Source organism: Barbus barbus (genome assembly GCF_936440315.1).
Source record: "Barbus barbus genome assembly, chromosome: 10".
NCBI classification, from domain to species: domain Eukaryota; kingdom Metazoa; phylum Chordata; class Actinopteri; order Cypriniformes; family Cyprinidae; genus Barbus; species Barbus barbus.
In genome coordinates this window covers 14,788,688-14,810,303 of record NC_136738.1, presented here as the reverse complement: position 1 = coordinate 14,810,303, position 21,616 = coordinate 14,788,688, and the positions used below count along the sequence as shown (strand labels likewise).

The following is a 21,616-nucleotide window of genomic DNA, read 5'->3' as shown; positions in this document are numbered from 1 at the left end:
ATAATGAGGTCTCTTTTCTGCTGTTGGAGTTCACCTCAATCCATAATAGCCAGTACTATCTCTCATACAATAACATCATAATGTTCAATATCAAAAAAGTGTATGAAATCCCTTTTTGTATTTTATTTTTATAAAAGAAATGTAGACTTTGTCTGTTTTTCATGTGTATTTGCATACTTATAAACTCTCAGGCATGAATGATCAATGAATGATGCAAAAATCCAAATGCAAGCTCGGATTTAATAGAAAAACACTAACATATATAAGCCAGACTTGAAAACAAGAATACAGTCTACAGACAGGAGCCAAGAACAACAACTTGGAAAGCGCATACCGGAACAATGACTTACAAAACACAACTGAAACATAGGGTATATATACTCAAGTTAACAAGGGGCTAACGAGAGACAGGTGTGGATGAGTAGTAACTATAGATACAGACAAACAGACAGGGAACTATGGCAAGCAGGCAAACAGGAATTGAACAGAAAGCAAGCAAAGAAACAATAGGAAGAGAAACACTACAAAACAACAGTCCTTCAACAAAACAGGGGAACACATACTGGGACAATGACAATGGGAAACAAATATAAAGCTATTTCTTTTATCTTAATTTTTACTCATTTTAATTAGTATACTTTGTGTAAAAAAGGCTTTTGGTCTGTTTGGTGGCCTATAGTGCAGCAGTGAGGTTCAGGAAGTAAAAATACAATTCTTTTTCTCCATATGGGGAAACTGATTTTTAACAATAACGAGATCAGCTCATTCCAGTCAGAGTCCAGGCCAAGTCCAAATGCTACTGAAAATTAGATTTTGGAAAATTTGATACATGAGATAGACTTAAGTCTTGAGTCTGGTCTTGCCCAAATTGGTCATTTGGTCGTTTCTTAATAAGTAGGCCTACCCGGCAAATTCAAGGCGTGGATCTACCAGCACGGGATTCTGCCGAGGATACTGTGGCCACTGCTTCTCTATGAATTCCCGATCTCCACCATTACAGACCTGGAGAGGAGAGTCAGCCGCTACCTGAGGAGATGGTTGGGTCTACAGCGGAGCTTAAGCAACATCGCACTCTATGGAAACAGCTGCAAACTGACACTACCTCTGAAATCTATCGAGGAGGAGTTCAAGGTTTTGCGTGCAAGAGAGGTGCTGCAGTTCCGGGAATCAACAGACCCAAAAGTCTCTGGGGCAGGGGTGGTAGTCAAGACTGGCAGGAAGTGGAGAGCAGAGTTGGCAGTGGAGCAGGCAGAGTCCAGTTTGCGCCATGGAGTCCTTGTGGGAACTGTGGCCAGAGGAAGGGCTGCACTAGGAGCCGTTGCAGCCCCCCGTTATGACAAAGCGTGGGGGAAGGAGCGGCGGCAACTGGTTCAGAAGGAAGTCAGAGCAGCTGTGGAGGAGGAGAGGACCAGCAGAGCGGTGGGGATGAGACAGCAAGGTGCATGGACTAGATGGGAGCAAGTTGTGGAGAGGAAGATCTCGTGGACTGACATGTGGAGGGCAGAACCACACCGCATCAAGTTCCTGGTCCAGGCGGTCTATGATGTTCTTCCCAGCCCATCCAACCTGCACTGCTGGGGCTTGGCCGAATCACCAGCATGCCCCCTCTGCCAGAAGAACAAGGGGACCCTTGAGCACGTATTGAGTTGTTGCCCAAAAGCTCTGGGGGAAGGCCGATACCGCTGGCGTCATGATCAGGTGCTCAAGACTATCACAGAGAGCATCTCTAGTGCTGTTTCCATCTGCCAAAAGTCCAGACCTAGGAAGCAAACCATCAGCTTCATTAGAGCTGGAGAAAAGCCAGGAACAAAGAAAGGAACATCAGGGCTTCTCCAAACTGCACAGGACTGGCAGCTGTCAGTAGACCTGGGCAAGCAGCTCAAGTTCCCCCAGCATGTAGTTAAGACCTCACTCAGACCTGACATCATCCTGGTATCTGAGGCAACAAAAAATGTTGTCATGCTGGAGCTCACCGTGCCATGGGAGGAGCGAATGGAGGAGGCCTTTGAGCGGAAAAAGGGGAAATATCAGGACTTAGTCAGCGACTGCCATGAACAAGGCTGGAAGGCTTTGCTGGACAGTCCCTCTGCAGGAGAAGGCTGGAAGGCTTTGCTGGACAGTCCCTCTGGAGGAGAAGAGCCATCTGTAACAGCACAGAGTGAAGTGAGTGAAGTGACATTCAGCCAAGTATGGTGACCCATACTTGGAATTCGTGCTCTGCATTTAACCCATCCAACGTGCACACACACAGCAGTGAACACACACACACCGTGAACACACACCCGGAGCAGTGGGCAGCCATTTTATGCTGCAGCGCCCGGGGAGCAGTTGGGGGTTCGGTGCCTTGCTCAAGGGCACCTCAGTCGTGGTATTGAGGGTGGAGAGAGCGCTGGACATTCACTCCCCCCACCTACAATTCCTGCCGGCCGGAGACTCAAACCCGCAACCTTTGGATTACAAGTCCGACTCTCTAACTATTAGGCCACGACTTCCCTTAAAGGCAGCGGAGAAAGCCTCTAGGTGGCTCTGGATTAAGAGAGCGGAACCGTGGTTGAGCTGCCAGGGCACAAGCTGAGGCTTGATCAACCTCAGCTGGGTCGCCTGAGTGAGGGTGTCTGATGTTCGAGAGACCCGAAACACCCGATGACCTCAGGATACATCACTGATGATGTGCCCTGGTGCATCAGAAGATGCATCATCACAACGGCCTACTTTTGTAATTTATAATAATATGTAATCCAAAAAAAAATATATAATAATCAGAAATCGTATTCATGACCATGTTATAAAACAAAAAGAGCAAGGCTCTTCAAAATTACATAAAAGTTATGTTATTTTTTATGAAAAAAAACAAGTTGTGCATGGGCAGCTTTGATACTGACTTGCCCCAAGCTCCTAACTTCAAATTTTCATAAACTTGTTTGTATTTTGCATTTGTGATTTGCAATTAAAATATTATCTGTGCAATCAAAAACATTATCCATAATACATGTTTTTGGGTGTATTTCACATTGCAATCTCAATGATACTAAAATAACATTGCTTTGTAAACTGTTATAGTGCATTAATCTATGATTGGTTTACCTCATTGGATTACTTCATGAGTGCATTGCTTATTGCTGATGTCAGGTGTGAAATCTGAGTGGGATGCATGGGAAAGCCTCAATCTCAAACAGTTCATCTCGTGAAAAATGCATTTAGAATGTGTATTTATCATTCTAAATACACAGTCAATATATTAATGAAGAAACATATCTTACTTTCTAATTCATTACTTTGAAAGTGAAAGTAATTAATTGTTGTGAAGCATGCAGAACAAACAGCTTTAGATAATTTCTTGTAATTCAGAAGATAATAGTATGGAGGACCAAACCTGCATTAATTAAATATGAATAAATAAATAAATAAATAAATAAATAAATAAATATATTAATGAATAAATAGATAAATAAATGTGATAATATGAAAATAAATAAATGAATAAACGACTTGATAAAATAATTAATTTGAAATAAAATAATTTTTTCCCCCCTTAATTTATTTTCTGCTTTTAGACATTTATACATTTTTAAACATTTTTTTAACTTTTACTTTTTCACTAATTCTTTTTTAATGTATTTTTATTATTTATACATTTATTTTGAGATTTATTTATATATTTATGCATTCATTTGTTTTTTGAATTATTTATTCCCACATGTATTTATTTTTACTTTTCCGTGTGTAACATGTAAATGAGGAAGGTGGTCCTTGTGTAGCTTCAGTGCATCATTGGTTGAGAGCTCACGCGTCGCATCGTCAGGTCAGCTAAGCGATAGAGATGAGAGTATCTCAATGTATTAGATTATTCAGAATTCATAAATAAAGAGGCATTCATTTTGTTTATTGACTTTTTTAAAGCTTTCGATACAGTTGAGCATTTTTTTTTTTTTTTTGAAGACCTTTCTAAGTTTGGTTTTGGTAGATCCTTTATTAACGCGATTCAAACTCTATATAACGGTAGTAACAGTTGTGTTTCCTTAGGCACTTCCCCCGATTTTGTGTGGGCCGAGGTATTCGCCATCTCTCCTTTTCTTTTTCTATTGGCCGCTGAGCTATTAAGCCTGCACATAAAGCACTCCAATATTGAAGGTATAAATATTGGAGGGAAAACATTGATCATAAGTCAGTTAGCTGACAATACTTGTCTTTTTCTTAAAAATGATTCGCAAGTTTCTGCTGCTTTAAATTAATTTAATCTTTTCTCCAAAGCTTCAGGTTTAGTAGTAAAAAAAGTGAAATTTTATATGTACATCATTCAAATAAAAATTAAAGTTAAATGTCATGTTAAATATCTAGGGGTTGATATCTGCAGATCTGATTCAGACCGTCTCCATCACAATTTTCAACCAAGGCTAGATAATATTTTTTTTTTTAATTATGTTGCTGGCTGGCGGCTGCAGAGAAACTTGACTATTTATGGGAGAGTCCTGCTGACTAAAGCTGAGGGCATATCACGCTTAGTTTATCCTGCTTTTTCCCTTTATGTTGATCAAAAACTATCAAATCTATTATCTATTATCTCTCTGCTATTCCGTTTTATTTGGAAAAATAAGACAGAATTTGTTCAAAGGAAATATATAACTAGGAATTATAAGGAGGGTGGTCTTAACGCGTTAGATTTTAAAACCATTAACCAGACTTTCAAAATGAACTTGATTAAGAATTGTTTATCTAATGATGAGTTACCCTGGTTTTGGATCCCTAACCTAATCTTCAAATGTTGTGGTGGCCTTAAATTTTTATTGTCCTGTAACTTTCAGTGTAGTAAATGACCTACTAAACTCATAAATTTACATAAACAAGCCCTATAATCCTGGAAGATTGCTTTTAAACATAATTTCTCCCCGCACGCATGTATTATTTGGAACAATGAAAATATATTGTCTGGTAATAAATCACTTTTTTTCATTGAATGGGTGAATCAAAATATTTGTTTTGTTTCTGATTTATTCAGTGCTCAGGGAGACCTTCTTTCTTTTCCTGATTTTGTGTCTTTAAAAGGTGCAACAATCTCACTAAGAGATTATAATAAAGTGATTAAAAGTATCCCTGTCAGTTTAAAAACTTTGTTTAAAGCACATTTATGTTATGGCTGTGTAAACAACCATTTTCCTACACTTGCATTTAATGGGGTTTATGTATTAGATAAAAAATGCAGTAACGTCTTTATCAGAAATGCCCTATCTTCAACTCCGGGATGCGCCTCTAAAGCACAATCTAAATGGAGGATCTGTTATCCGGACTCTGATTTGAATAACTTATGGACCTCTCCTCACAGATTTTTTATTCCAAGTAAAATGAAAGAATTAGAGAAATTGTTCACCGATACTACCCTTGTAATTTATTCTTAACTAGGTTTTTTGAGAATAGCTTCATTGTGTTCATTTTGTAATACTGATGCAGAATCTATTCTACATCTGTTTTGTCATTGCCCATTCTCTAAATCTTTTTGGTCAGAAGTTACCGTGTTAATTTCTTTCTGATGTAACAAAACTTTCGAAATTACAGAAGCTATCATCTTCCTGTAAGATTTTCACTCTACAGACAGCAATCTTGAACATACTGTATTATTGCTTTGTCTTCTGGGTAAATTTCACCTTCATAAAGCCAGAACCATTCATTGTAACCATTCATTGTAAACCTAATTTTAGAATGTTTTCATCTGATGTAAAATCTCTTTTTAATTCTTTTAAGAATGTGTCCAAACCTTTGAATTCAAAGGCTTCTAAAACATTTAACATTCTTGAATCTGTTGTAAGGTATCTGTCATTTTTTGTGATGATATATCATGCTGATTTATGTTGCCCTTACATCTACATGTGATGTTGTTCGTGTCCCCCTTATTATTTTTCAAGTATTGTAATGTTTTTGATTTGCAATAAAAAAAAATAAAAAAGACTTCAAAATTAGTTTTCCGCTTCGAACCCGATCTAGGACCTGCCCCATACAGCAGAAGAGGACTATTATTTTGCTGAACGACCTGAGGATGACGTCGCAGGCTCATATAGATATGAGATATAATGTCATATTTACAAATACAGATAAAAGTAATCCTATTAAATAAGCAGGCTTCCACTGTTAGCACCATGTCTCTGTCTCATATGAAGAAAATATGCAAGCACAGAGAGAGACTGGTATAACTGAATGTAGTCGTGTAAAACAAAATATAAAAATAAAAAAATCGCTGTTCTAAAAACCCCATATAAAGTTACTGAAGGAACACACGACAAATTATTTCCGGGTTGGCCTACAAATTGACGTCACGACTGAACAGCACTATTTCCGCCAGCTATAAAGAGTCGAAAGTTTAATGTCATCACACATGCAACGGTGGTAGTTAGTTCTTTAGCCGTTTGTCAACAAAACATATCACAATGTCTGCATGTGCATTGAGAGTGTTTCTCCAGCGAGCGGCTGTGACGCGTAAAGCGGCGCTCCAGACATTCAGTCAAACCAGAGCGTTTCCTCGGTGCGTGACACACAGCAGAGGAATAAACACAGCTCATTCACTAAGGTAAGAAACTCTCTTTAAAAGTATTGAGTCGTTAACACACATCCATATGAGCAATTGCATTATTGTCAGCAGTGATGTGGTGATGTAATGTCCCCAAAAGTGTGGCTTACATAAAATACGTAACGTCAATAGGTTAACGGTTAGATAACAAAATGTCAAAACGAATAGCTTTTTTTTTTTTTTTTAAGAAAGCTATTCTTAAAAATAGCGCTTTTTTTTCTTTAGCGCTTCTGTCAAACAAAACATGCTACAGTGGCACGGTTTCTTAGGGTTCACGTGATAAAACAATAGACATAATGTTGAAAATGCAATGGTTGTCAAATTGGGTCATGTTCATAATTTATGTGATGAACTACAATTGTGGTAGTCTGTAAGGACACATTTGTGAACGTGATTTCATACATTGACTAAAATGACCTTGAGATCTGTTGGGTAAAAGTCATTAAAAGCATGGTTCAGATAAGTTGTAAAGGATCGAATCTGCTTGCATAATCTAGCATTGACACATGGTTTGACATTTTGTGTCATATTTTAATACAATGACATATACATGTGTTGCGTAAGTGTACAACTCTGTTTTTGGGCTTACTGTACTTCCAATTGTGCTGAACATGTTTGTTAGCCGTTTTGTTGTAGGTTTCTTTTTGTGGGTCAAGGCTATTGGTTACAAGTATATTGAGCGTGTATCTGCATTGTGCAATAATGTGTTCCTCTTTATTTTATGTTATCTGTCTTTATCTCATTTTTATCTTTGGATCTATGCCTGGTGACTAAGAATGTGACTATTGTTATGGTTGATACATTGATAACTGTAGCTTCCTCAAGATTATATTACACACACCCACACCAAACCTCTGGAGTACTTGATCTGAATGGTCAAATTTGACCTTGAGTTGTCAAATATATCCCAATCTTGACCGTTGTTCAGGGTATTGCTATATGCTGTGTACCGAACTGCTGACATACTTATTACTAACATACCTACACTATTGTTCAAAAGTTTGGGGATTAGAAAGCAACTGTATTCAAAGTTGATAATGATATAATAATCATAATGGAAAATAGTTATTTTAAGTTAAGTTGTAATATATCAACAATTATTACTATTGAGTATAGTTTCACTTCTTTCAAAAAAATCTGACCAGTACATTGTGGTTTCTCTCTCTCATTACATACATATGCAAGTTAGTTTGTTTTTAAACTCAAATGATTGCTGATTGTATTAAAATGACCTCGAAGGACTTCTGTATGTATTACTCCAAAATTAAGTACTGTGTATGGGCAAAATAAGCAAACATTTTTCAAAATATCATCTTTTGCCTACTGAAGACCACTGCACCTAAATCTCCTCCATGACTAAGCTTCCATGCATAAATCGTCTTTTCTCAGGAGGGTTTTACTGGGGCTTAGGTGAATTCATGCTCGGGATATTGTTGTAGTTGTGCTTTGAACCGTAGATTACTCCATTATTTCATTCAGCACAGAAGCTAGCTGTTGTTTAAAATTTCCTGAAAATGAAAAACAGAGTTATCTCAGGGAAAGTCTGAATGAAATGGGATAAAACTATGAAACTATCCTTTTTCAGGGATCTACATTTCAAGGGAAATCCCTTGGCTTGTTAAACAATGGCCTGATTAACAACAAAAAGCGGTTTAGCCAAAGTTTTCAGCAAAAGGTGCTTAAGGATACAACAAATCATTGTTCTAGGTTTTTCAAATAGCACTTATGATGATGATTATGATTATGGCTTCATCTTTGTACTTTAATTCTTAAAATTGTCTCTGTGCAGGGCCGAGGAGAAGGTGACAATTCACTTTTTGAATCGAGATGGAAAAAGGATTACGGTGAAAGCTTTAACTGGAGAATCGCTACTCGATGTTGTTGTTAACCATGATCTAGATATTGATGGATTTGGTAAGTTATTTAAAAAATATTGTACATAGTGTAAAAATGTAAGTTTTATTTGTTCAGACAACTATACATTGTTTTTCCTTTACACACTATGAAAAGTAAAACATGCAGTTTCTTCCTGCTCTGATCCTTAAAATGGTGTCATCACCTAATGTAGTCAGGTTGATTCAGGTCAATAATATTTTTGATTTTTATAAATCCACATGAAACACATTTTTAGACTACCTGACAAAACCTTTTTCCAGTGCATATTGTGTACTGTCTATGAAGACTGAAGGTTGATTTAAAAAAAACTAAAAAAAAAGGTAAAGGTAAACATATGTGAGTGCAATAGAAAGGCAAAAAATTATTTGGTCAATGTGAACAGACCAAAGCTTTACAGGACTGTGTATGTAAAACGAGGTGAACAGCTTGAGAAATATTTGAATGCTTGTTATGGCAATGTAAGTGGACTGTGAGTCTTACTAGCTTGCAGACTAATATTTCTGTGTGTCTGTTTTGGGTTGTTGAACTAGGTGCATGTGAGGGAACTTTGGCCTGCTCTACATGCCACCTTATATTCGAGGAGGCCGTTTATAAGAAGCTTGGAGCTGTTTCTGATGAGGAAATGGACATGCTGGATTTGGCTTATGGGCTTACAGACACGTGAGTGAACCAAATCACTCAACAATAGGAGATCATTTTAAAATTGTCTTCAGAAGCCATGCAATAGCTGTTGATATTTTTGCATTTAAACATGTCTTTTTTGATGTTTAAATACACTTTCCTATTCTGTGTATGCCGAGACAACAATTAGTAAGCTATTCATGGTTTGATTCCCCTGTAAATGTAAACACTAGCTATCATGCTCCGTTTGTTTGAGCATCCTGACCAGCCCATAACTGTAACATTAGCTGAGGCAGAGGCCCCGTTTACACTAGTGCGTTTTCATTTTAAAACGCATAACTTTTACTACAGATACACCTATCGTTTACACTATCGTTTTCAAGGTCGAAAACGCTGCAGACCCCGTTTTAGTTTGAAAAAGCCAGTGTAAACGGGGATCGTTTTCATTATAAAATGCCGTTTTAAAACGAAAACGCACTAGTGTAAATGGGGCAAGAGTTATCTGTTTGTGTTTGAAACCCACTTCCATATGGATTCAACACTAGAGTTACTGACTTAACCTTAAAGGCATAGTTGTTCCAATCCCCTAATAAGACTTTCATTCATCCTCTAGAAACCGTTATGATATTTTAATTAAAATCTGAGAGGTTTCTGTCCCTTCATTGATTTTTAACTTTGAAGGCCCAGAAAGGTAGCGAAAACATCTGGGTGAACTATCCCTTTAAAAGGCGCATGTACATTAAAACGTGCACGTCTTTTTCATTTTCTGTTTTAGCAGTTCATGATTTGGCTTGATATGAATATTCATGGCAAATCTTCACAGTTTTGCATGTACATCTTTCAGATCTCGTCTGGGCTGTCAGGTGTGTTTGAGGAAGGATCTGGATGGGATGATTCTGCGTGTGCCAGACGTGATATCGGATGCTCGAGTTGACAGTGAAAAAGAGTCCTCCACAGCCCCACCCAAAGTATAATCTATAAAATAAAGCCCAGTTGTATCTCAAAAACACTGCATTATGGAGATATCTTTAATAACAGGTATTTTAATATGTACTATTTTAATAGAAAACTTAAATTTAAATGATAACATTTATCGTTTAATATTATTTACATGCTGCCGTAAGTAGTTTTTATAATTTTAGTGATTGCAATTTTTTAATTGTGCAGATTCTGCTATTCTTTGTGTCACAATGAGAGGTGGGAGCGTCTTGTTATACATTTTGAATGCAGAAATTACTGTAACTGATTTATTGCAATAAATATGATGTTTAACTTTTTTTAAGTTGCTTTTTGTTTGTTTTTGAAAGCTGGAACAGCACGTACACTCATAGCCAAAAATGTCAGCACCCTTGGTAAATATGATCAAAGAAGGCTGTGAAAATTAATCTGCATTGTTAATCCTTTTGATCTTTTATTTAAAAAAATTCACAATCTAACCTTTCATTGGATAATAAGAATTTAAATTGGGGGGAAATATCATAATGAAATAAGCACTCCAGGGTGATTATGAACATGAAATTATCCTGCCATGGCTTTCTGTTTTATAGAAATATAAATAGGAGGGAAAACAAAGCCCAGATTCCCTTAATCATCCATCACAATGAGAACAAATATTGAAAAATAATATATTTCTGATGTTCAGCTAAAGTTAATTGAGCTTCACAAATTAGTGAAGTCAATAATTAAGAATTTCCAGTTAACATAAAATGTTACGAAAGTGCCTGGAAGAGGACGTGCGTCTATATCGTCCTAACGCACGGTGAGGAGGAGAGTTTGAGTGGCTAAAGACTCTCCAAGGACCACAGCTGGAGAACTGCAGAAAATAGTTGAGTCTCGGGGTCAGAAAACCTTAAAAAAAAAACTGTCAAACAGCACCTACATCACCATATTGTTTGGGAGAGTTTCAAGAAAAATTCTCCTAGCTCATCCAAAAACAAACTCCAGCTATTCAGTTATCAGACACGACTGGAACTTCAAATGGGACTGACTTTATGGTCAGATGAAACCAAAAAATGAGCTTTTTAGCAGCAAACACTCAAGATGGGTTTGGTGAACACAGGGATAAAAAGTACCCCATGTGTACAATGAAATATACTGCTGTATTTTTGATGTTGTGGGCTTATATTTCTGCTGGAGGTCCTGGACATCTTATTAAGATACATGGATTCTATAAAATACCAACAGAAAAAAATTAATGACTCTGACTCTGTTAGAAATCTTATAATGGGCCATGTTTAGATCTTCCAACCATACAATAATCCAAACACAAAACCAAGCTTCTGCTATGGCCATTCCAGTCCTCTAACCTGAACCCTGTAGAAAATAAGTGAGGTGAACTGAAGAGAAGAAGCACCGTCATGGAGCTGGGAATCTAAAGGATCTGGAGTGATTCTGGATGAAGGAACGGTCTCTGATCTCTAACCTCATCAGGCATTATAGGAAAAAATTTAGAGCTGTTAAACTGGCAAATGAAGGTTTCAAAAAGTATTGAATAAAAGGGTGCCGTTAATTGTGGCCAATGTGTATTAGAGAAAAACATTTATTTCATAATGATATTTCCCCCCCATTTAAAATTCTTATTATCCAATGAAAGGTTAGATTTTTGTGAATTTTTTTAATAAAAGATGAAAAGGATTAACAATGCAGATTCATTTTCACAGCCTTCTTTGATCATATTTACCAAGGGTGCCAATATTTTTGGCCATGACTGTACATGTGATTTATTACAGTTTTGCTGTTATGTCTAAGTTATACTGATGTGTTAAAAATGTTGACATGATCACAGTGAGAATGTGATTTATGGGGCTAAATTATGTTTGCAAGAATGATCAACGTTAAAATAAACTAGGGCACACACAAAATGGGATTACTAGTTTTAATAAGATTTCTGGTACAAAACATGATGAAAATTCAAATTAAATACTGTAGCACTGTACTAAATTTATTTTTATTTTTTAAAGTGCAATAAAACATTGTAATTATACGTCTTTTTTTCTGTCAAACAGTTTTGTATACATTTACAAAAAGGCATTACAATGCACACAAATGGTCTTCAAATGAAATCCTCTTGGACCTCAAAATGGTGGCATTCATCTGTCAAAATATGAATAATTAAGTTTTAGGATCAACAAGCAAAAATGGGCATTATATCCCTACTGTATGTGATCATGAAAAGGAGATTTGGTGTATGTGAAGTGTGTGCTGTTTTTAAATGCTTCAGTTTGACTTGCATAAGCTGAAACGCATTGAAAACTGAATTGTAAATAGAATAAAATCTCATGCATATTTTTGTAATACTATGCATATTTACAAAAAAGGCATTGCAAACATCAAACTGCAAGTATTAATAAAATAACTATTCCTAAAACATGTAATCATACTGTAATATGGAGCATGTAATTGTTAATTATAAGAAACTGCAGATTACTGTCATAAATGGGGTCCTAGTGTGTATGTGCTGTTTTTGAAATGACTTCCCATTGGCTTCACACAATCCACTGGCTGCTACTGCAACAGCTGAGCCTTTGGCCTCTCCCAATAGTCTGCTTCTCTCTGAGAGGAGAAGCATCCATAAAGTAGTCCCTGACTATTTTTCCAGAGGAGGGGTGCAAATCAAGTGCTTTAGACTTCAACTGCTGCCCAGAGAGTTTGGCAGACTTCAAACCTGCATTCTGTCCCCTGACCTTGTGCACCGTCAACTTGCAGCTCTGTCCATAAAACACACTCTGTGGTAGCTTGACTTCTTTTTCAGTCCTGAATCTGATGGTCTGAGGGTCAGGGGAAACCTTGGGGTCCCCTAAAGGGCTGTGCATGGGGCTCCAAGGCCCCTTGTAGAAAAGGCCTTTTCCTTTATGTAAAGGAGTTTGAGTGGGAGTCCGTGAGAATGGTTTTCTGTTGAGCCTTTGTAAGTTCTGCTGATAAGGAGGAGGATTTTTGGGCACTTTAAGCTGTAAACCCCCTTCAATATCAGTGACGTTCCTCTGATGATTTGGTGGAGATGATTTCTCAGTGGGCAAGCTGTTTAAGTGTTGGTAATCTGTACCATTTTGTGCAAGCAAATCAGATTTTCCCTTGGCTGGAGAGTCCTGAGGAGAATGAAGGGTCGTACAGTTGGACAGAGAAAATGGACTGTTTGTTGAACTCACAGATGAGTGTGTTGGTGAAGTTACTGGCGATGATACATTGGAGGTTGGTGGAGTTTGTTTTTCTCTCATAAAATTCTGTTGTTGAAAGCTTTGTTCCAAAAACACATTATCATTGACCTCATCAGGTCTCTTAAAATCGTCATATTTTCCACTTTCTAGAGTTACTTCCTGCTCATGAGAAGTCAAAGAAATGGTGGACATGGAGTGCCTGTGTAATTTAAGGAATCGGAGCTGATACACCGCGGGTGTACAATTTCTGATTTGTGCCAATGTGCTGGAAGACGGCAGGTCGTTTTCTGGACAATCAAGGTCACAATCACTCAGTGACATGAGTGAGTCCATACTACGACTGTCTTTAAGAGGACGAGCCTTAGAAATGTCCTCGGTGTCAGTATTCACCTCATTCTTTAGACTCTCATAACCTGAATCTGACATCTGCTGCAGGGACCCAACTAGAGGCAGGAAGAAAAAAGAAATATATAGACATAGTGAAAGAAATTGTGTGAAAATGTGCCATTGTGACTTTATGAAGTTACACATTGTTGAACTAATCTGAGGTCTTCAGGTCCTTTTAGGAAAAGACAGTGTTGTTATTGTATAAAAAATGTATTAATGTATTAATATTCTAAATTTTGCCTTGGCAGCAAACTGAAATAAGTGTAATCTGAAGTACTAAAATTACAATAACAACAAAATCCAATAAATTAATAATTTAAATTTACATTTACAAGGGTGATTTTTTCCAAGTTGATTGTTATATTTATTCATAGTCGAGCGGTTAAATTAGATAAAGCACATTGTTCAGTCTAACAAAATATTATACAGTGTTGTTTTGTATTGGTGTTTACAATATGTGGTTGTGAATTATGTTTGTATTTATAGTAACCTGATCCGCAGTTGCTTCTATTGTCTTCTGTCAAATCCTTTAAGAGGGTTATAATTTCATCCCCAAACAACGCACAGCAGTTGTCAATCAAGACACGCACAAGGTCACACACCTGTGTACAGATTACATTGGAAAATTAAATGTACATTTCCTTTCCTGTCTATTACATTTCCATACCTATGGCATTTTCATGTTCTTTAGAGAGCAATAACTATAATTACTTCTGCTGATACGCTTGCACTCAGCAGATATTATAAGAATCTGGTAGTAATAATAAAGCATGCATGTACACTTACATTTTTGGCGTCTTTTCCATGAGATTGTACTTTGCGATTCCACAGACAGCTAGGTGCTATACACACAGCCAGGTTATAAGAGGTCATCTGATTGTGTTCAGCATTGAGCTGTATGTGGTGCAGCATCGCTATCATGTGTCTCAGCAGCAGGAGATTTTCTTTAGGTAAAAGCTGAACAAGCCTGTGAATGTGGGCAGAATCAACTTTTGTTAACTGCCATCATGATTACATAAAGTGAAAGGAAATTGGCTACTAAACCTAAATCTGCTTAAGGTGTGCAGTAATATCACTGCCTTGATCCATCATTATCAAGGTTTTATCCTTCTTTACTAACTAGCATTACAAAACCTGATAAACTAATCAGAGTGTTACTGGGATTTTACCTCTGAACTTCCTGTAGCAGGTTTCTCTCTGCCATTTGTCCATTTCTTTCACCATCCTGCTCCACTGCTTGGAGCCATTGCTCATAGAGCTCCTCACATAATAGGCTGCCCGGTATATTGCGTAAGAATTCCTACCAGTCAAAAACACAGATATGAGAAAAGTGTGACAGTAAAGACATTTATAATGTTACAAAAACAGAATGATTTCTGAAGGGTTATTATGTAACAATGAAGACTGAAGTAATGGCTGCTGAAAATTTCACAATTTTACTGTATTTTTCATCAAATAAATGCAGCTATGTTGAGCATATGAAACTTTTTTTTCAAACATTACTGTGAAAATAATATCTATAAATATCTACCTTGAACACTGAAGCGGTAACAAGTACAGGTTCTCCACTCAGTGGCTCTTCATAGAGACCAGAATCCAGTTTTTCCTTAAATTCTCGGCAGGCCTTCACTGCAGCAGAGCGCCGGAATATTCCGCGCGTCATGGCCCCCTCACTGCACAAACACTTCAGCATGTCCTTTAAAAAGCAATAAACAGGTGGTTTTATTGTAATACTGTTGTTGTATATGGATGTTATCATATTTTGAAAAAAATATTAGGTTTATTATAACTTTTTCATAAAGGAATACGAATATTTTAAGGTGTTTTCAACATTAATAAAGCTGAATATTATGCAAAAAAGTTTTCAGTTCCCGTCAATCTTTCTCAATGCCATGAAGTTTGAAAAGTAATACAGTAAGGATAATCTTTATAATTCCCTAAAAACTGCCTTCAGTACATACCACAATGGGTGATGGCAGGGTATTGTCTTTTATAACATCACTGAGTGGACGACCAAACAGATGACCAGAAGCCGCTTTAATGGTTTGGCCAGGAGATTTGGATTGGACAGTCTGTTCAGTGCTGAAGCCTAGTTTAAATGCCCAGCCAATAAGAGACATCCTCCTCTTCTTGCTTTTCTGTTCTGAAGAGGCAAACAAGATTAAAAAGAGGCAAGTGCCAGAAGAAATGGGTTGGAAAACAGGTTGTTTTCAAGCCAAATCATTTCTATAAAGCATGTATTTGTAGAATATATGGCTTCATATTCAGACTTATTCGGAAAATAGGCATGTCTCACCTGTGAAGGTGCCGCTTATTTGACTGGGCCTCAGGAAGAACTGACAGTGAGCGTCAATTGGCAAAAGCACCATCTGGCTGTAGGACGATGTCACTGCCTCTTGCTGCAGCAGGCGAATGTGGCTCATCTTGATGCTGTAAGGAAACTCATGACCTGGTGGAACAAAAGACCCTTTAAAAAAAGCTACTGTGCAGGGAAAGTATCAAATACTAATACCACAGTACTTTGATAATGTGAGAATTACTGATAAGCTCTTACCAATTAAAGGGTATGGAGTTTCATCTTGTTTTGAACACACCCACAACTTGTAATCTTTTATTCCACCCTGTGTACAAAGACAAAAGCAATTAATCAGTTAAATAAAATTAAGTAGTAGTATTCATTCATTCATTATAGTTAGTTAGTTAGTTAGCAGCTGTTGTGCAGTTTTAACATACCGAAAGACCAAACTGTTGCAGCGCTGTGGTAATAACATCAAAGGTGCAGTCTGTGTTGCTGATAAAAAGAGTCTTTGCCTAGAGAGATATAAGGAAATTCACATTCATTTACACATCAAAGCTACAGTACATTATTTTATAATCACAAAACTATCAGTTCTCACATAGGCACAGTTCCCAACATCCTTTGCAAATATCTTGAGTGGAATCCTCTTTGGATCATCACTCTTTTTTTCGTCTTGTATACAACTAATTGAAAAGAGGGAGAACAGAAATTTTGGTAAGAGGATTTATTTCTTTACTGTGTTTATTGTAACAGTAGAAGAACTGACCTTTCAATGAGAGACAGCCACCTGTCTTTCTCTTCTGAAGTGCTGTGCACACACACACACACACACACAGACACAATAAATAAATAAATAAAAAATAGGAGGAAATCAATGGGTCCACTTAGATTGGCTATATACTGTACTGTAACTGTGTGTGTGTGTGTGTGTGTGTGTGTGTGAGTGTGTGTACCTAAAAGTAGCCACACAGTTGTAAGTTGGCCAGCCCATGACGAAGCTCCTCTCTGAAACAGTACTGGCCTCACACACCTCATCCACACAGCTGGCCGTCCACATCTCATTAACACGCACACACTTCTTCTGCTTCACCTGCATTACTGACCTGAAGAAAAAAAAAATCTCAAATTATTCCAAGACCAAATTAATAGAACTATACCATCCTAGCACTTTAACTTTGTAGCTCTATACACTACCATTCTGAAATTTGACGTCATTATGTTGGATACTTTTATTCAGCAAGGGCACATTAAATTAATTAAAAGTGACAACAAATACTTTTACAACATAATACTTATATTTCACATAAATGTTGAACATTTGAACTTTCTATACATAGAAATATCCAGCAAAAACTGTATCACAGTTTGCACAAAAATATTAAGCAGCACAACTGTTGTCAGCACTGATAATAAGAAAGGTTTTTGAGCACCAAGCTAACACATTAGAAAGATTTCAAAGGATCATGTGACACTGAAGACTGCAGTAATTGACTGCTGAAAATTCATCTTTGCCAGCACAGGAATAAATTACTTTTGAAATATATTAGAATAGGAAACAGTTAGTTTGAATTGTATAATATTTCAACTGTATAATTTTACTGATCCAATAAATGCAGCCTTATTGAGCATATGAGACTTTTTTTTCATCTTACCGACCCCAAATTTCTGAATGTTTGTGCATTTTATCATTTGGATGACTTTTATGTATTTTAATTCTCCTCAGTGCATTTCCATACTTGGCCTTAGTGATGATGAGAAGATCATTGAAGAGGATGAGGACTCTCTCCTGGGTCTGAAGGCCTGTCTGCAGCACCACATTGCCTTGGCAAATGAGCTTCCTGGTTGGGCTGAGCAGAGACTGGATCAGGGCAAAAATGTCCTGGCTAACCCGAGATGCACAATCCCTGACACACACATGAGAGAAAAAGAGACAGTACTTGAGAGGACAACATTAGAAAACATACAAAATACACAATTTCCCTTAAATGTTTGCAACTGTGCATATGAAAACACATCCAATTCATGAGTCAGTCTGTAATTAATCAAAGCCTCTGACTTGAGCGCTCTTTCACGTGCTTCATTGATAAATTAGCTCCAGTCTTACAGCTGAACATCAGACAAAAGGTAGATTTCAGAAAGTACACGTACTCTTCAGTCAGCCTGTCTGACAGCAGACAACTTTGTTTCGCTGTGTCACTTTCACGCGCTCAAACATGTGCACATGCTGGTTGTGAGACCAAACAGGCTGATTCTGCAGCATCTCTTCATTCTCTCCTTTCAGTGAAATGCAAATATATTCAGAAGCCTCTTGCATGCACACAAGCACTGGCTGTGACATTGTGCCAGAAGTGGGAAACAAACAAGTCTCATTGAGACTGTAAAATAATCTAACGGCCCCACAGACTGATATATATGTTTACAGAATGCATCATTACATACACACAGTTTTAGTTTACAAAAATCATACCTGGCGACAGGTTTTGACTTTGTAAGGGCTTTGCTGAGAATAACAGAGGGTGCCGACTGTCTGCGCTGAGAGAAAGACTTCTAGAGAAAAAATAACAGAGAGGGTAATGTAATATAATAAAAGAAAATAAGAGATAATCAGAGATCATTTTATATTGGAAGAAGTTCATTAAGCTTAATCAATTCATGCGTTTGATTTAAAACCTTTACTCTCCTCCTTATATATATTTTTAGTTATTTTCTAAATTGATTCATCTACTTTTATTGTTTTTCATTTTTATTATACATTTAAGGTTATATATATGGTTATGGTTGATGATATTGCAGTTTTTTCTAGATTAACTAATTTACTTTTTATTGTTATTAATACTTCTATAAACGTTATGGTTATTATTATTGTTATCCTTTTTAAAGTTGTATTTTTTATCATTTTGCCTTTATTTTGATAGGATAAGGAGAGACAGGAAGCACTGAGAGAGGCGAGCAGGACAGGACTTAAACTTGGGTCACCAGAGGCACTGCTGCACAGTATATTGGAGCGCTACCCACAAGGCTAAGGCTTTGGTATTAAAAATATTTTCAATTATTATTTTATTCTATGATGATGATGATTATGATTATGATGATTTTGTTGCCAACTTAATTGATGAAGTTTAAAGTGTTGGCACACAGTACAGCTGTGTGTATAAATGATTCAGTACTCTCTTATATCGATACAGAGTTGTGCTGTCCTTATCTGAGCTATTATTATGTGCCTTTTTCAGCATTGCACTCATTTTATTTACACTTTCTACTCTAGATTATTTTGTTTCACTAATCTCCTTTTACTTTTATTTGAAATCTATTGTTTAATTATTTTACGGAATTTTTATTAATCTTCATAATGGAGCTTTGAATGCTGAAGCTAAACCCTGGAAAATCATAGCTGCGCACCAGACATGCTGTTTTTCTGTTGAATCTGGTAAAACTATGTGAGGTTAGCAAAACAAACCAGTGCCATTATGCTTAATGGAAGAAAAAGCATGGCATGTTAACTATTGTTATGAAAATGGAATGAAATTGGCTACTTTTATTGGTATAGATTCTTGTGTTGTGTATCTGTTTATATTCTGTTACTTACGTTGGAGTGCTGGTATTCCCCACAACTTTTGGTTCGGCTTCTCTTCTGCCATCCTGCCTCATATAGTGGTCCCATGGTTAAAATCCAGGTAAAAAGACTGTGTAGGTGATTTAGAGGACTGATCAGATCAATGCTTCCATATCATCTTCTGCCTCTGGGTAATCCTCCCTTTGCTGCTGTCCTTCTTCTTTGTTTCAGTGTGGTAGAAATACAAAATCCAGGGGTGTGCTCAGTTATCCTGTCCTCCACGCAAGCTCCACACTTTGAACAATGTGTTTGTCTTTCCTCTCTGAAAGATGGAAGATTATGTCCGTGTCTCTGAGCAGCAGGGGGAGGATTTAGGAGGCGGGATCTTGGTACATATTGGGATATGGTCTCTGTGTATACAACATATGGCTAGTTTTGACAGAGGAGAGAATGTTTATACCATCTGAAACAACTTTTTTTAAATTATATCTGTTTGTCTTTGGAAATAAGACATTTCGACAAATATTTTGAGAAGAATCTATTTAGTATTTAGCTATAATAATTCCTTAGGCCAGTTTATCTTCATACCCTGCCCCCTCCTTACTGGGATGAGTACATGGTCAGACAAGCTTAAGCCTCTTTTCTCACCAGATAGCCAGTTTGATTGACGGCTGATCAAACTATAATCATACTCTCCTCACTGTACTCTATCAGATTGTCCATTTTGTATACCGATTTTGTCCAGCCACAGTTCATATAGCTGCATTTAACAAGTCTGTTTGCATAAAAAGAAAAATTATTTTTTATTAATTTAGAAAAATATTTTTAAAAGGCCACAGATCTAATCTACAAAATTAAATGAATGAGCAACAATAACATTAATAGGTTAAAGTCCTATTCTCTAGTATCATTCTTTTGAAAAGTTCCCTTCCTGTTGGTGCCAGTCATTCACATTTATCATCAAAACATTCTTTTGATATCAGCAGACATACACATGTAACATATTTCAATAATTCCAAGAATCCATAAAGTAAATTTGCAATCAGGCAGAAAGAACAAAGAAAAAGAGCGAGTTGTCAGGAATGAATGTGTACAAAGATAAAAAAAAGAGATGGGAATGTAGAGAATTTCATATCTGTTAGTATAATAAAAGGGTAGCTCTAGGTTAAAAGGTGTTCCTATTTGTATGTGTCAGGTTGTACTGTGACTGCTTTGTTGCAATTTACCACTACAACAATTGCTAACGTGCAGTATCAGTTTGAATGTGACTAAGCTGTCACAAATGTAAGTCAAGTACTCAAAGAATGCAACACAATGTTATCGTCCAAAACTGGAGAGCACGTATCCAGTAACAGCTAATATAATATTGATGCAATATATACAGTGCATATAATATTTATTGTGCTTGTTTACACACATACATGTAAACAATTTAAAATTAAACAAGGTGAAACTAGAGATAACAAGATGGGTTTGCATGCACTGTACTTATAAAATATATAGCTTGAATGAGGTCAGAGGATTTTTTGTGCTCTTTTACAGCCAGACATGATTGCCAGAGGGCCTCTGCTCATTGACCTTTTTGTTGTGCAGAAAATACCACACAATTGATACAGCCTAGTGGTGATGGGGGATGGGGCTGGGATCTTTATTCTCAATCCCAAAAATATGTCTGTACATTCATGAAACACACACACACACACACACACACACACACACACTTAACCATTTCCAAAAGCTGATTGTGGGTTTTCTCACTTATATGCTGGCTGTTGTTGTGAATTTATACTATTTTACTTAATCTATGTTGAATTTTACAGAGTTGTAAAATAGGAGTTGAAAACTCCTAATAGCAATTGCACAGTTACACCAGTAATTCAGACAAAAGCACAAACACTTTGAATCTTTATTCATTTAAAATAAAGTTTGAATTGTAATTTGTCAGTAATTTCGAGGTCATATGGCTCAATCTAAAATTAAAGTAAAAAATTCTACTATAACAAAAATATTCTCTTGACACGAAAAGGTGAACATCTCAGAAATCGACTCTCAGTTAAAAAAGGGAACTTCTGATTGGAGTATAGCACGAAGCAAGCAATGGGGATAATGAGGGCTCTGATTGGACAAAAAGCCCAGCGATGACAAATTCT

The 21,616-nt window shown here is 36.8% G+C and overlaps 2 protein-coding genes across 4 annotated transcripts; one reads left to right on the top strand and one right to left on the bottom strand.

Moving 5' to 3' along the window:
* The first annotated feature begins 6,286 nt into the window (after window positions 1–6,286).
* fdx1 (ferredoxin 1) lies at window positions 6,287–10,350 on the top strand. Of its 2 annotated transcripts, XR_013784764.1 has the most exons (5): window positions 6,287–6,556; window positions 8,346–8,470; window positions 8,983–9,112; window positions 9,918–10,111; window positions 10,241–10,350. XR_013784764.1 is itself a non-coding variant. In XM_079426483.1 (4 exons), exons 1-4 carry the CDS (start codon window positions 6,417–6,419, stop codon window positions 10,045–10,047), a joined length of 525 nt encoding a protein of 174 aa, XP_079282609.1. In that variant the 5' UTR covers window positions 6,287–6,416; the 3' UTR covers window positions 10,048–10,350. The 2 variants fall into 2 exon arrangements, 1 of the variants encoding a protein (XP_079282609.1); XM_079426483.1 differs by having other exon boundaries at window positions 9,918–10,350.
* Window positions 10,351–11,935: 1,585 nt separating this feature from the next.
* On the bottom strand, window positions 11,936–19,816 carry arhgap20 (Rho GTPase activating protein 20). 2 transcript variants are annotated; one of them, XM_079426481.1, is made up of 15 exons: window positions 19,500–19,797; window positions 18,381–18,460; window positions 17,650–17,817; window positions 16,867–17,016; window positions 16,680–16,721; window positions 16,512–16,596; window positions 16,348–16,425; window positions 16,169–16,235; window positions 15,911–16,063; window positions 15,576–15,757; window positions 15,146–15,310; window positions 14,784–14,914; window positions 14,401–14,581; window positions 14,105–14,216; window positions 11,936–13,670 (listed from the first exon to the last, which is right to left on the bottom strand). In XM_079426481.1, exons 1-15 carry the CDS (start codon window positions 19,572–19,574, stop codon window positions 12,559–12,561), a joined length of 2,781 nt encoding a protein of 926 aa, XP_079282607.1. In that variant the 5' UTR covers window positions 19,575–19,797; the 3' UTR covers window positions 11,936–12,558. The 2 variants fall into 2 exon arrangements, with proteins under 2 accessions (XP_079282607.1, XP_079282608.1); XM_079426482.1 differs by lacking the exon at window positions 18,381–18,460 and having other exon boundaries at window positions 19,500–19,816.
* Window positions 19,817–21,616: the final 1,800 nt, after the last annotated feature.

What these genes read in the sequence shown, in the direction of transcription:
- fdx1 (XM_079426483.1), top strand. Translation starts at nt 6,417, where the DNA reads ATGTCTGCATGTGCATTGAGAGTGTTTCTCCAGCGAGCGGCTGTGACG. An exon ending in TCTAGATATTGATGGATTTG is followed by an intron (nt 8,471 to 8,982) that starts GTAAGTTATTTA and finishes TTGTTGAACTAG; the next exon opens with GTGCATGTGAGGGAACTTTG. An exon ending in GCTTATGGGCTTACAGACAC is followed by an intron (nt 9,113 to 9,917) that starts GTGAGTGAACCA and finishes TACATCTTTCAG; the next exon opens with ATCTCGTCTGGGCTGTCAGG.
- arhgap20 (XM_079426481.1), bottom strand. Translation starts at nt 19,574, where the DNA reads ATGGGACCACTATATGAGGCAGGATGGCAGAAGAGAAGCCGAACCAAA. An exon ending in TGGCTGTCTCTCATTGAAAG is followed by an intron (nt 16,597 to 16,679) that starts GTCAGTTCTTCT and finishes CTTTTCAATTAG; the next exon opens with TTGTATACAAGACGAAAAAA. An exon ending in CCCTGCCATCACCCATTGTG is followed by an intron (nt 15,311 to 15,575) that starts GTATGTACTGAA and finishes TGCTTTTTAAAG; the next exon opens with GACATGCTGAAGTGTTTGTG.